This window comes from Nerophis ophidion, linkage group LG01 (assembly GCF_033978795.1).
Source record: "Nerophis ophidion isolate RoL-2023_Sa linkage group LG01, RoL_Noph_v1.0, whole genome shotgun sequence".
In the NCBI taxonomy this organism is placed as follows: Eukaryota; Metazoa; Chordata; class Actinopteri; order Syngnathiformes; family Syngnathidae; genus Nerophis; species Nerophis ophidion.
In genome coordinates, this window is record NC_084611.1 from 73686944 (window position 1) to 73701615 (window position 14672).

The 14672-nt window shown below is 40.5% G+C and overlaps 1 protein-coding gene across 1 annotated transcript in view; it reads right to left on the minus strand.

Moving 5' to 3' along the window:
• The window catches only part of grb2a (growth factor receptor-bound protein 2a), a 74653-nt gene extending 64399 nt beyond the window's left edge, over positions 1 to 10254 (minus strand). Inside the window, exon 1 of the mRNA XM_061910992.1 lies at positions 10132 to 10254. Coding sequence (XP_061766976.1) covers positions 10132 to 10209 — 78 coding nt within the window. The 5' untranslated portion in view covers positions 10210 to 10254. The remainder of the gene's footprint in view (positions 1 to 10131) is intronic.
• Between the last annotated feature and the right edge of the window lie 4418 nt (positions 10255 to 14672).

Sequence of the window (14672 nt, forward strand, 5' to 3'; positions counted from 1 at the left end):
ATTAAGGCGCCGTTCCGTAAGAAAAGGTGGGGAAAAGTAAACATCGGGGGAGGATCAGTAAAAGAAAGTGTGCCGCCTTCTACACTAAGCCGGCTAAGACTATCCAGGGGAGATCCCACCTAACCTTATCCTTGTCCACACACACAAATGGTCATTTAAGACCCCCTGGGCCCCTCCGTCGGCCGGGGCTACGCGACCTCGTACGCATGCGCGGAAAATGCGCACGTCATAGTCACCTCCAGTGTTGCTTTGTGTGCAAGTTCTTAAATGTAACTTATCTGAACGATACACAGTGTTGTGGTATTTCAATTAACTGGAATCCAGTGTGTTGTGGGGCCCTATTGTAGTGAATCACACCTGAGACATCATAAATTAGTCAAATTTGTTAGTCCATTCGTTTTTGGGGACTTTATATACTCTGGACGTAGACGTGGAGTCGACGACATACAAGGCGGACAATAAGTGATACAGTCTGCTTTGCTAGTCCAAAAGCATTCGCTGTCTTCTGTAGTCTTCCCTCGACGTCCAGGTAATACAAAGCACACGCTATCTTTTTTTATCACATCCACGGGAGCCCGCATTCTTGTTATCTCTCCTTCGACAAATGGACAAAGTTTTTCGGTTAGTAGAATCACAGCGACCTCCACATTGGAAATTTCTTTTGCCGTCTGAGAAGTGTTGTATCCCAAATAGCTGCAATTGCTTTCTCTTCAGGTATTCATTTGTGATTTCCACGAGCGTCTGTACAGACGGAAGGAGAAACACGGGCATGTCTGCATGACTCGCCTTCATATTTCCAGTGGTTAGCTCCGAGTTCCGAAACTGCTTTATTATGAAGCTGACTGTGGCGTGTTCGTTCTGATGTCACTTCCTTTGCGGGGCGCGTTCTTTCTGGCGTCACTTCTTCTCCGAACTCTGACAAACAGATCAATGAGTCCATACAAAACTAAGAGCCGGAGATTCAAGAAATAGACGGCGCACTTACTCCTGTAAAAAATTATCAAAGGACGGGATCTTAAATGATGATTTAGTGTGGCTGAAACAGGGCTTACCGGTAGGTTAAATAATTATTTGTTTAATGAGTTATCCGGCTTAATGTAGACAGGGTCTAAGCTGCTATGGAGTGGGTGATGAATGGGGGGGCTCAGTTTGGGACATTATAAAAAACCCCTCTAGCAGGGAGACACATATAAACACGTTAGTACACACAGAAACCACAAGACTTGCACAGAGGGGAGGCGCTGCGCCGTACACTTCATTGTCTCTACTTCATAGAGTAACACATCATATATGCTACATATAAGCTATCTGCTAATTGTTAAATTTTCATTCATTTATTAAGACTTAATAGATGCTCGATAAGGGTTTGATAACCATTTTGCAGCGGTCAGTGAGTGAGAAGAACTACAATCTTTATTTAACCAGATAAGAAACCCATTGAGATCAAGATCTCTTTCACAAGGGTGGCCTGGCCAAGAGGTCAACAGCACATGTTACAAAGCAGTTTCTGAACAGTAATATGTTAAGACATACATTTTAAAATGCATAAAAGAGAACTGTAAAATAATAAAGATTTACACCATGGGTGTCAAACTCGTTTTAGCTCAGGGGCTGCACGGAGGGAAATCTGTCCACACACGGGCCGGACTGTTAAAATCATGGCATTAAAACAAAGAAATACATATAATTTCAGATTGTTTTCTTTGTCTTACTTTGGCCAAAAATAGAACAAACACATTCTGAAAATATTACAATAAAAATACAGAAGAAAATACCGGCAGTGGTAAAGTTTAGATGCATGAGGGAAAGAAGAAAGTGAACGGATGTTTATAACTGAACACATCTACATATGCATAACAATTTGTTTTATTTTGTATTATTATTATTATTTATTTAAATGAATTATGTAACGTTTATGACAACCTTTTTCCAAAACACACTATAGAATGTGAGAAATAACAGGACAATGCATACATTTATCATTTGTTTTCAAAACGGTTACAAAAAGTGGGACCCCAAAAATTTAATGTGGGAGCCCATTTTTATGGCTTGAAAATTCCTAGCACCTACACTGGTGAAGTATTGGTGCATGCAAAACAGCAGCAGGCGGCTGTGGCCTGCGGGCCGCTTCTAATACTAATCAAATATCATCCCGGGGGCCATAAATAATTAATTGGGCCTGGACTTTGACACCCCTGATTTACACCTTTTAAAAACACGGGCACTGTGCAAAAGTCTCTAGCTGTCTGTCCCTTGGGACAGAACGAAAGTTGTTCCGAGAGTTTCAGTTTCGTCTGCAATGCATTCCATGCCGGAGGAGCAGCATGCCAAAAGCTTTACAGCCAATTTCAGTCCGTACATGAGGAACAGTTCTAACCTACAAATTGTTAGAACGTAATGCATAAGAGCTATTTTTCTTTGTAACAAGGTACAGAAGTATGGAGGCATTAGACCTAAAATAGCCCTATAAATGATAGTCAGTAACAACAATTTGTTACCATGACAGCCAGTAACAAATCTTAGTGCTGAGTGAAAAACAGTGTCCAAGGGCTGGAGGCATTTAAATGAAGGACAAAGATAAAGCACATCTCCATAATCAATTACGGGCAAGATAGTCACGGTCACCAATTTCTTTCTGACTTTTAGGGAGAAGCAGTTTTTATTTCTAAAATAGAAACCAAGCTTTACCGCAAGCTTAGAGACCAAGTTTTCAACATGGGAAGCTCTAGATCAAGTGTAAAACCCAAGTACTTGTAATTCAAGACCTGCTCTATAGGGTTTCCATTTGTTGTTACAGCATTTGGAATATTTTCCAGTAGCACCCTTGAATGAGAGAAAACCATAAGGTTGCTTTTTTTGAGTTTAAAAGCAATTTAAGATCCAATAAACGAGCCTGGATTACATCAAAAGCAGCTTGTAAAAACTCAAAAGTCTCGGGCAGGTGTCGACAACCCAAAATGTTGACAGAGTCATATTGGACCAAAAATACAAAAACAAATCTGTCTGGAGCCGCAAACAATTAAAAGCCATATTATATAGAGATAGTGTGTCATGAGATATAAATTGAATTAAGAGGACTTAAAGGAAACTAAATGAGCTCAAATATAGCTACAAATGAGGCATAATGGTGCAATGTGTACATATAGCTAGCCTAAATAGCATGTTAGCATCAATTAGCTTGCAGTCATGCAGGGACCAAATATGTCTGATTAGCAGGCCACACAAGACAGTAACATCAACAAAACTCATCTTTGGGCATTCACGCACAGCGCTAAAAGTTCGGTGGACAAAATTGAACAGAAAAAGAAGTGGTATAAAACACGTCCTAGAAAGTCGGAGAAAGTTGTACCGGGGGAGCTGAGGCAGCGTACAGAAGGTAGGTAGCTGAACTGGTGGCCTGGTGTCAGGATAATAATCTCTCCTTGAACACAGACAAGACCAAGGAGAGGATTATTGACCCATGGAGAAGGAGTGCACATCATAGGGGGGGATAAAGGTGGACAAGGTGAAAACCTTTAAATTTCTCGAGACCTACATCAGCCAGGACCTCACCTGGGATCACAACACCCAACATGCAATAAAGAAAGCCCAACAGCGACAGTACTTCTTAAGAAGGCTGAAAAAATTTGGCATGCCACCCAAAATTCTTAGCAACTTCTATAGAAGTACGGTTGAGAGCACGGTCTGGTATGGAAACTGCACTGCTAAGGACAGGAAAGCACTGCAGCGAGATATTAAAATGCTCAGTACATATTTAACGAGCAGCCTTCCCCTCACTACAGGACATGTACTCTACCAGGGCCACCAGGAGAGCACACAACATCATCAAGGACAATACACCCCCAGCACAGTCTCTTCAGCCTCCTACCATCAGGCAGACGATACAGGAGCCTGATATCCAGGACTACGAGACTGACGAACAGTTTCTACCCACAGGCCATCAGGCTTGTGAATGCCAACCTGTGAATGCTAGCTCCCCCGCCCCCCATTTTTACTTTTGTCTTTTGGAACAAAAGACAGCTACCTTGACCACCCCCGAACTGTGAACCATCACTGTAGACACCTTTCACATTTGATCACTAAAGACACTTTAACTGCTGCTGTGACCCAAGGTCACCTCCATATTTATACTGTTGACTGTCAATCAGAATTTGCAATAATGTTATGTTACTTACTGTGCCTTGTATATACATTTTTATTTTTTATTTTTTAAATTTTATGTTTATTTTTAGCTAAGTACTAGAGATGCGCGGTTTGCGGTCTCATCCGCGGAGTCCGCAGATAAACCGCGGGTCGGGCGGTTGACATTACGAAAAAATATATTGTAATTAGATTCGGGCGGGTGTCGGTTGAACCACCCGGAAATACTTGATATGCATGGTTCTGGGATCGGTGTTCTTTGTCATTCACAGAGCCAATTAAGACCCGTGTTTAAAGCGAAGTATAAAATAGAAGACACTAATATTCTCTTGAATGACTGCCGGCAGTCACCCAGATAATAAGTATTAGGGCGTGCTATGAAGCCATTGACTTTGTCGCCTTCTACAACATGTACGATCTGCTTGTCAGTCCTGCATCATGTTGTGTGTAGCTTCCACAGCAACACGCACACGACTGCAAGGCATACTGGGTGACACAGAGTACACTAATGGTTGTGATATAAACAATTTTAACACTCTTAGTAATATGCGCCACGCTGTGAAGCCACACCAATTAAGAACGACAAACACATTTCGGGAGAACATCCTCACAATAACAAAACAAAAACGCAACACAACAAATACCCAGAATCCTTTGTATTCATGACAAACCTGACTATTTTATACACCCCGCTAGCAGCAAACTCAATCAAATGGTGAATAAGATACTCTTTAGGGTTCATATGTTTGTAAATCTGACTGTGATGAAGTCAGTGCCTCACCAGCCATGAACCTCACCGCACGTCACTGGCCAGCAGGTATACCAAACAAGAAGTACACAGTAAAGCGACTCCTCCCGGTCGAAGCAGGTGTAAAATAAATTGGTAACCTCACTTCAAATGCTGCAAGAGACACTGCACATTGATAGAGTTCTTTGAAAATTATTGTTCTCTGTGCAAACTGTCAGTCTTTTTATTTTTGGTTTGTTGAAATTGTTCACAATTGCGTAGCTTTTATTTTTCCATCAACACACAGTGATTCATAGAAGGGAGTAACTCAACCCTGATGAATAGTTTCTACCTCAGTTTGTATGTTTTGTCGAGTTAACACAGGATTAATATGTAAATGACAAATGAGGTAGTTGATACATAGAAGAGTTTTTGTTTATGCTTTTTTTTATATTTCATTCAATCCGAGATGCGCTGTGACTTAAAGTTGCATTGCTTTGTGGACACACTGAGATTAAGTCCAAGGTACTTGTGTTCTTTATTGGTGTTTTTCAAACTGCATCAATTTTGAAGTGTTTTGTCAAAATAATCATTTGTGATATGTACATTTACAGAATGTGCTCCTTCTGTTTTGGGCCAAAGTAAAGACAAATAAAAAAAATAAAAAACATCTGAAGTTTCCCTAGTTGTATCTTTAAGTGGTTATGCCATGATTTTAATAGTCCGGCCCACGTGGGAATAGATTTTCCTCCGTGTGGCCCCTGAGCTAAAATGAGTTTGACACCCTGGAGTTAGACCAACATTTGACAATTTCCCATATACATACATACATATATATACAGACAAATATATGCATATATATATATTGATATATACATACACATATACACATATATATATAATAGACATATACATATAGAATAGAATAGAATAGAATAGAATAGAAAGTACTTTATTGATCCCTGAGGCAAATTCAGCACCACAGTTTGCTCACAATACACAATAATAACAATAAATAATATACAACATATATATATAATATATGAATAATATAAACATATTCTACATATATTTGAGCTACCCCCCCTCCGTGCGTCGGTTGAGGTGGGCGGGGTTGGGGAGGCGGGGGTGTATAATGTAGCCCGTAAGAGTTAGGGATGCATGGGATTCTGGGTATTTGTTCTGTTGTGTTTATGTTGTTACGGTGTGGATGTTACCCCGAAATGTGTTTGTCATTCTCGTTTGGTGTGGGTTCACAGTATGGCGCATATTAGTAAGAGTGTTAAAGTTGTTTATTCGGCCACCCTCAGTGTGACCTGTATGGCTTGCAGTCACCTACGTGTGTCTGCAGAAGCCACACACAATATGTAAATGGGCTGACAAGCTATTTGTTACGTTTGTAAAGGGTGTTAAGCGCAATGTCATCACAAAACACCCTTAATATTGTCGTTTGGATGAAAATCAGCAGACATTCGAGAGAACAGTTGCTCTGAAATTTGAGAGTCTCCCGGATAAAATGGTATGGTTGGCAATTGTGGTGATGTCATGCGGCATTCAGCACTAATATTAAATTTTCATATAAAGGTCTGAGACCCCTGGTTTATTCATAGCACAAAGCAAAAAAAAAAACTTTGTATGCTGTGTTATTTCATTTTAAATTTCAAAAGAGTTTTGTGGCTCCCATTGTTTGCTTTATTTTGTGGAACGGGTCAAAATGGCTCTTTGAGTGGTTAAGATTGCCGACCCCTGATATAAGTAAACACATATACTGAACAAAATATAAACAGAACACTCGTTTTTGCTCCCATTTTTCATGAGTTGAACTCAAAGAGCTAAAGATTTTATTATATACACAAAAAAGCTATTCTTCTCAAATATTGTTCCCAAATCTGTGTTAGTGAGCATTTCTTCTTTGCCATTTTAATCCATCCCACCTCACAGGTGTGGCATATCAAGATGCTGATTAAACAGCACGATTATGGCACAGGTGTGCCTTAGGCCAGTGGTCCCCAACCTTTTTGTATCCGCGGCCCGGTCAACCCTTAATAATTTGTCCCGCGGCCCGGGGGTTAAGGGGGGTGGGTGGTGGGTGGGGGGACCCCTTTTTTTTCTTTATTTCTTTTTTTTTTTCTTCTTTGTCATGAAAAGGGGACGTTTTTGTCATGAAAAAGGGAGGTTTTTGTGGTTGGTGCACTAATTGTAAGTGTATATTGTGTTTTTTATGTTGATTTAATAAAAAAATAAAAAATAAATAAATTTTTTTTTTTTTTTTTTGATAAAAAAACAATTCTGCGGCCCGGTGGTTGGGGACCACTGCCTTAGGCTGCCCACAAAATAAGGCCACTCTGAAATGTGCAATTTTACCACACAGCACAATGCTACAGATGTCGCAACTTTTAAAGGGGGCGTGCAGTTGGCATGCTGATTTCAGGAATGTCCACCAGAGCTGTTGCCTGTGAATTGAATGTTCATTTGTCTACCATCCGGATCCGAAAAGTTCAAAAGCCAGCATCTGTGATGGTATGGGGGTGTATTAGTGCCCACGGCATGGGTAACTTACACATCTGTGAAGGCACCATTAAAGGGGAACATTATCACCAGTACTATGTAAGCGTCAATATATACCTTGATGTTGCAGAAAAAAGACCTTAAGTTTTTTTAACCAATTTCCGAATTCTAAAAGGGTGAATTTGGCGATTGAAACGCCTTTCAATTGTTCGCTGTCGGAGCAATGACCTTGTCGGTGTGTTGACGGAGGGTGTAACAACACGAACAGGGACGGATTCAAGTTGACTTACGTGGAGTGTGCTAATCAGACATATCAATGGTCACGGCATCCTAATCGATGCTAACATGCTATCTAGGCTAGCTGTATGTACATATTGCATCATTATGCCTCATTTGTAGCTATATTTGTATCCAGCCCTTCCCTCCACCCACATTTAATGCCAAACAAACACATACCAATCGACGGATTCAAGTTGCACCAGTGGTCAAAAGATGCAATCGTTGGTTAGAAGGCGATCGCTGAATTTGTCCTCTTTGCTGCTGTCTGTCATGATATGGCTCAATAGCTTCAGTTTCTTCTTCAATTTCGTTTTCGCTATTGCCTCCACACTCCAACCATCCGTTTCAATACATGCGTAATCTATTGAATCGCTCAAGCCGCTGAAATCCGAGTCTGAATCCGAGCTAATGTCGCTATATCTTTCTGTTCTATCCGCCATGTTTGTTTGTATTGGCATCACGCAGTGACGTCACAGGAAAATGGACGGGTGGGTATAGTGATGGTGAAAATCAGGCTCTTTGAAGCAGTTTTTCGGGATATTGCGTGATGGGTAAAATTTTGAAAAAAAATAAAACAAGCCACTGGGAACTGATTTTAACCCTTCTGAAATTGTGATAATGTTCCCCTTTAATTTTGAAAGGTACATACAGGTTTTGGAGCAAAGTATTTTTCATGGACGCCCCTGCTTATTTCAGCAAGACAATGCCAAGCCACATGTTACAACTGCTTGGCTTAATAGTAAGAGTGCGGGTACTAGACTGGCCTGCCTGTAGTCCAGACCTGTCTCCCACTGAAAATGTGTGGCGCAATATGAAACATGAAATATCTGTTGAACAACTTAAGTTTTACATCAAACAGGAATAGGAAATAATTCCTCTTGAAGAGCTTCCAAAATTAGTCTCCTCAGTTCCGAAGTGTTTACTGCAGGGGTCACCAACGCGGTGCCCGCGGGAACCAGGTAGCCCGTAAGGACCAGATGAGTCGCCCACTGGCCTGTTCTAAAAATAGCTCAAATAGCAGCACTTACCAGTGAGATGCCTCTATTTTTTAAATTTTATATATTTACTATCAAGCTGGTCTCGCTTTGCTCGACATTTTTAATTCTATGAGAGACAAAACTCAAATAGAATTTGAAAATCCCCCAAAATATTTTAAAGACTTGGTATTCACTTGTTTAAATTAAATTCATAATTTTTTTCACTTTGAAGTATAACTTTCAGAGAGACAATTTTAGAGAAAAAAATACAACCTTAAAAATGATTTTAGGATTTTTAAACATATATACCTTTTTACCTTTTAAATTCCTTCCTCTTCTTCCCTGACAATTTAAATCAATGTTCAAGTAAATAAATTTTTTTATTGTAAAGAAAAATAAATACATTTTAATATAATTCTTCATTTTAGCTTTTGTTTTTTGACGAAGAATATTTGTGAAATATTTCTTCAAACTTACTATGATTAAAATTAAAAAAATATTCTGGCAAATCTAGAAAATCATTATAATCAAATTTAAATCTTATTTCAAAGTCTTTTGAATTTCTTTTAAAATGTTTGTTCTGGAAAATCTAGAAGAAATAATGATTTGTCTTTGTTAGAAATATAGTTTGGTCCAATTTGTTATATATTCTAACACAATGCAGATTGTATTTTAACCTATTTAAAACATTTCATCAACATTCTAAAATCAATCTTAATCAGGAAAAATTACGAATGATGTCCCATAAATTCTTTTAAAAACATTTTTCTAAAAGATTCGAATTAGCCAGTTTTTCTTTTCTTTTTTTCGGTTTAATTTTGAATTTTAAAGAGTCGAAATTGAAGATAAACTATGTTCCAGAATTTAATTTAATTTTTTTCCTGTTTTCTCCTCTTTTAAACTGTTCAATTAAGTGTTTTTTTCATCATTTATTCTCTACAAAAAACCTTCCGTAACAGAAAAAAAAATGTACGACGGAATGACAAACAGAAATACCCATTTTTTATACAGATTTATTTATTAAAGGTAAATTGAGCAAATTGGCTATTTCTGGCAATTTATTTAAGTGTGTATCAAACTGGTAGCCCTTCGCATTAATCAGTACCCAAGAAGTAGCTCTTGGTTTCAAAACGGTTGGTGACCCCTGGTTTACCGAGTGTTGTTAAATGGAAAGGCCATGTAACACAGTGGTAAAAATGCCCCTGTGCCAACTTTTTTGCAATGTGTTCCTGCCACGAAATTCTAAGTTAAAGATTATTTGCAAAAAAACTTGGAACATTTAATATCTTCTCTTTGCAGTCCATTCAATTGAATATAAGTTGAAAAGTATTTGCAAATCATCGTATTCTGATTTTATTTAAGAATTACACAACTTGCCTACTTCAGTTTGTTTACAGAGTGTTCTCAAGAAAGGTATTCGGATTGAAACAAAAAGCCAAACAAATTGTGCAGTTTACAAAAAGCTGAAAGCCGTGTAATATTCTTGAGAAAAGTACTTACTTGGAGTTTATCACCCGCACTAAAGCTGAGTTCATTCGCGTTGGCTGCCTTATAATCTAGAAGGGCAACGGCTTCCATGACACTAACGAGCAAGCAAACGGCTGTAAAGTCTTGCTGCAGAGTTCTGCACCAACAAAACGTTGCTTTTGTGCTTTTTTGTATGCGTTCAGCCTTGGAAAGAAAGGAGGTGCAGCCATTTCAACTATGACAGTAATCACAGCTATTCTCGGTATGAGCCCGTAGGAAGCAGTGACGTGCGGTCAACAAACACCAGGTGAGGCATGCATACTTTTAATATTTTTTTTTCCATCCAGCCATCCATTTTTCTACCGTTTATTCCCTTTGGGGTCGCTGGTGCCTATCTCAGCTACAATCGAGCGGAAGGCGGCGTACACCCTGGACAAGTCGCCACATCATCGCAGGGCCTCTTCTTTTTTTTTTTTTTACTTAAAGTGCAGCTCTAGTCATTGTTGATTTAGGATGCACATTATTAGAGTAACAGAAAGAAAAAGGGAGTTATTGTCTTTCATAAAAACGTTATCATAATGATATTATGATATTATAAATGATTCCAAAAAGTATTTAATAAACTTATTAAATACTTTTTGGTCCCATTTGCTTTTAACAAAATAAATCAAGTATTGTGAGTGTAATTTACCAATAGCTATCCTCAATGAAACCGTACTTTGTATGACCACATTCATTTTGTCTTGAAGTCCACTTTAGAGAAGTATTTCATCTTGTAAACGGTATGTAATCCTCCATATTGGCAGAAACATTCATTTAATTTAATTTAATTCCAAAAAATTAAACAATATTTTTGCGTCTGACAAAAAACACCCACAAACGCTGGCTTACTCTAAAGAAACTGCCATGTTTGTTATAAATACAGTTAAAAAAAACTTCTCCCAGTGTGGCGAGTAAGAGTACTGCTGAGGCATTGAACTGCAAGTTGACAATATACCGCCCCCTACCTTGAGGCAGAGGTACATGCTGCCTCATGGCCTGCCTTTTCCCCGTGGCAACAAGCATGCGCCCCCTCGCACGCACACGCCCAATACACACCGTGTGTAGCCGTGGAGGCACCGCCTGCGTTTGCCTCACTTCTCGTATGCTGCATTTTTTCAAACAGAAAACATGGTATTTTCGCGATTTTGACCATGAAAATTATAAAAATAATGTTGCCATCCCCTGCCTGGATCGTTCGTTGTTTAGATTTTTGAGTTTGTTTGCGCACTTCCTGATTAGTTTCTGTGGCCATGGTTGCATATTTGTTTCACCTTTTCCTTGTTTCTGGACTCTCACTTGCTTGTTAATTACCATCCATCCATCCATCCATCCATCTTCTTCCGCTTATCCGTCGGGTCGCGGGGGCAACAGCCTAAGCAGAGAAACCCAGACTTCCCTCTCCCCAGCCACTTCGTCTAGCTCTTCCCAGGGGATCCCGAGGCGTTCGCAGGCTAGCCGGGAGACATAGTCTTCCCAACGTGTCCTGGGTCTTCCCCGTGGCCTCCTACCAGTTGGAGGCCACGAACCAGATGCCCGAACCACCTCACCTGGCTCCTCTCAATGTGAAGGAGCAGCGGCTTTACTTTGAGTTCTTGCCGGATGGCAGAGCTTCTCACCCTATCTCTAAGGGAGAGCCCCGCCACACGGCGGAGGAAACTCATTTCGGCCGCTTGTACCCGTGATCTTATCCTTTCAGTCATGACCCAAAGTTCATGACCATAGGTGAGGATGGGAACGTAGATCGACCGATAAATTGAGAGCTTTGCCTTCCGGCTCGGCTCCTTCTTCACCACAACGGATCGGTACAACGTCTGCATTACTGAAGACGCCGCACCGATCCGCCTGTCGATCTGACGATCCACTCTTCCCTCACTCGTGAACAAGACTCCTAGGTACTTGAACTCCTCCACTTGGGGCAGGGTCTCCTCCCCAACCCGGAGATGGCATTCCACCCTTTTCCGGGCGAGAACCATGGACTCGGACTTGGAGGTGCTGATTCTCATTCCGGTCGCTGTTGATTACCATCCTTATCTAAGCCTGCATTTTCTGTTACTCGCTCTCTGATCCTAGCCTTGTTTCCCCCAACAGTGACGATCGCTATCTCCTGACACTGGTAATCCTGTTTTATACCGATTAGCTTCCACGCTATCCCTGTGTTTAGTTCCCAAGCCTCCTTGCTAGCGCTTTTGGTTTGTCTTATCTACCTAGCACCAGTGTTTTTGTTCTTAGCGTGTTTTTAGTTAATAAATCTACATTTCTCACCTTTACGCTGTGTCCGTGCCTGAACTGCATCTTGGAAGAAGCACCTTTAGTCACCATGCTTAGAGAATGTCAGAAATATACAGGAACCACACCAAAATCACATGGAAAGCATAAACCAAAAGAGAAATATTGAAACTAATTTTATTTTATTACTTTGTTTTGTAACATCTCATGGTTAAGCCACCTGGTGGCAGTTGAGGCACTGCCTCACGTCACTGGTAGGAAGTATACCATTGGCAATTTCCATTGAACCATTACAGTCATCACCAGGGAACACATAGTTTGTTGTGTCTCCCTATTTCCAACACATCAGTCAGTCTAATAAAATATCTACTTGCGCTGTACTTGCTTGTGGAACCCAGCAGACCTTCAAACAATGAACCCCTGAAGGCATTAAAATGCTAAGCGTGCAGTCAAAAGCATCTTGTCCTCAGGCATGTGTTGACCAAAAATGAAATGAATGTGTCCATGCAGCAGCTCCACGCTGAGCAACATATTGAGTCGGTGAGAGAAAAACTCCCATGTAAAAAAACTTCAGATGTAACTAAAATTGCAAAAGCCCATCAAGCTGACAAGTCTGTGTGTGACTGATAAACCTGCAAGTTGCCAGTTTGTGACATAATAGCTTATTTGAAAACCTGTATACAGTCGCGATCAAGAGTTGACATACACTTGCAAAGCAGATAATGTCATGGCTGTCTTGAGTTTCCAATACTTGCTACAACTCTTATTTTTTTTGTGATAGAGTGATTGGAGCACATACTTGTTGGTCACCAAAAAATATTCATGAAGTTTGGTTCTTTTATGAAGTTATTATGGGTCTACTGAAAATGTGACCAAATCTGCTGGGTCAAAAGTATACATACAGCTATGTTAAAGGCCGACTGAAATGAGATTTTGTTATTTAACCGGGGATAGCAGGTTTCAATTCTATGTGGTCGCTAATAAAAAAGCCTTGCCTTTACCGGAAGTAGCAGACGATGTGCGCGTGACATCACCGGTGTGAGGGCTCCTCACACCCTCACATTGTTTATAATGGGAGCCACCAGCAGTAAGAGCAATTCGGACCGAGAAAGCGACAATTTCCCCATTAATTTGAGCGAGGATGAAAGATTCTTGGATGAGGATATTGATAGTGAAGGACGAGAAAAAATAAAAAAATAAAATAAAAAGCGACGGCTACGGGCGGCGGCAGTGTGAGCAATTCCGATGTAATTAGACACATTTACTAGGATAATTCTGGAAGATCCCTTATCTGCTTATTGTTTTAATAGTGTTTTATTGAGATTGTAAAGACATACCTCAAAGTCGGATGGCTGCGGTGAACACGCCAGTGTCTCAGAGAGAAGCCGAGGAGCCAAGATCACAGCTGCCTTTTTTGACAGCTACTGCAGGAGGACGCATAATTCACTGATGTCTCCGGTAAGATATGTATCACAATTTTCCCATCCAAAAACATGCTGGTTGACGTAGCGAAACATGTTCGCTTGACCGCTCTGTGTTAAAGCTTCACAACAAACAGAGAAACACCGGCTGTGTCTCGGTGCTAAAGACAGCTGCAATCCACTGCTTTCCACCAACAGCATTGTTCTTTATAGTCTCCATTATTAAATGAACAAATTGCAAAAGATTCAGCAACACAGATGTCCAAACTACTGTGTAATTAGGCGATGAAAAGAGACGACTTTTAGCCGTAAGCGGTGCTGAGCTAAAATGTCCTCTCCAACCAATAACGTCACAAACACTCGTCATCATACGCGTCATCATTCCGCGACGTTTTCAACAAGACACTCTGCGGGTAATTTAAAATTGTAATTTAGTAAACTAAAAAGGCCGTATTGGCATGTGTTGCAATGTTAAGATTTCATCATTGATATATAAACTATCAGACTGCGTGGTTGGTAGTAGTGGGTTTCAGTAGGCCTTTAATATTGAGTTACATGTCCCTTGGCAAGTTTCACTGCAATAAGGCGCTTTGGGTAGCCATCCATAAGCTTCTGGTGGAATTTTTGACCATCCCTCTAGACAAAATTGGTGCAGTTCAGCAACATTTGTTGGTTTTCTGACATGGACTTGTTTCTGTCACGACCAGGGCGCATTGGAATGCGCCCTCATCCTTGCGCTCTGCTTCTCCCCTCAGGACACGCCAACGGCCGCACACATCCAGGGACGTGCCGTGCGTGTCTCCGCCCTGCAGCAGCCACCAGCTGCTATCATTCACTGACAATCAGCACACCTGCCTGAATGAAGGAGCTGCCTTCATCCATCCA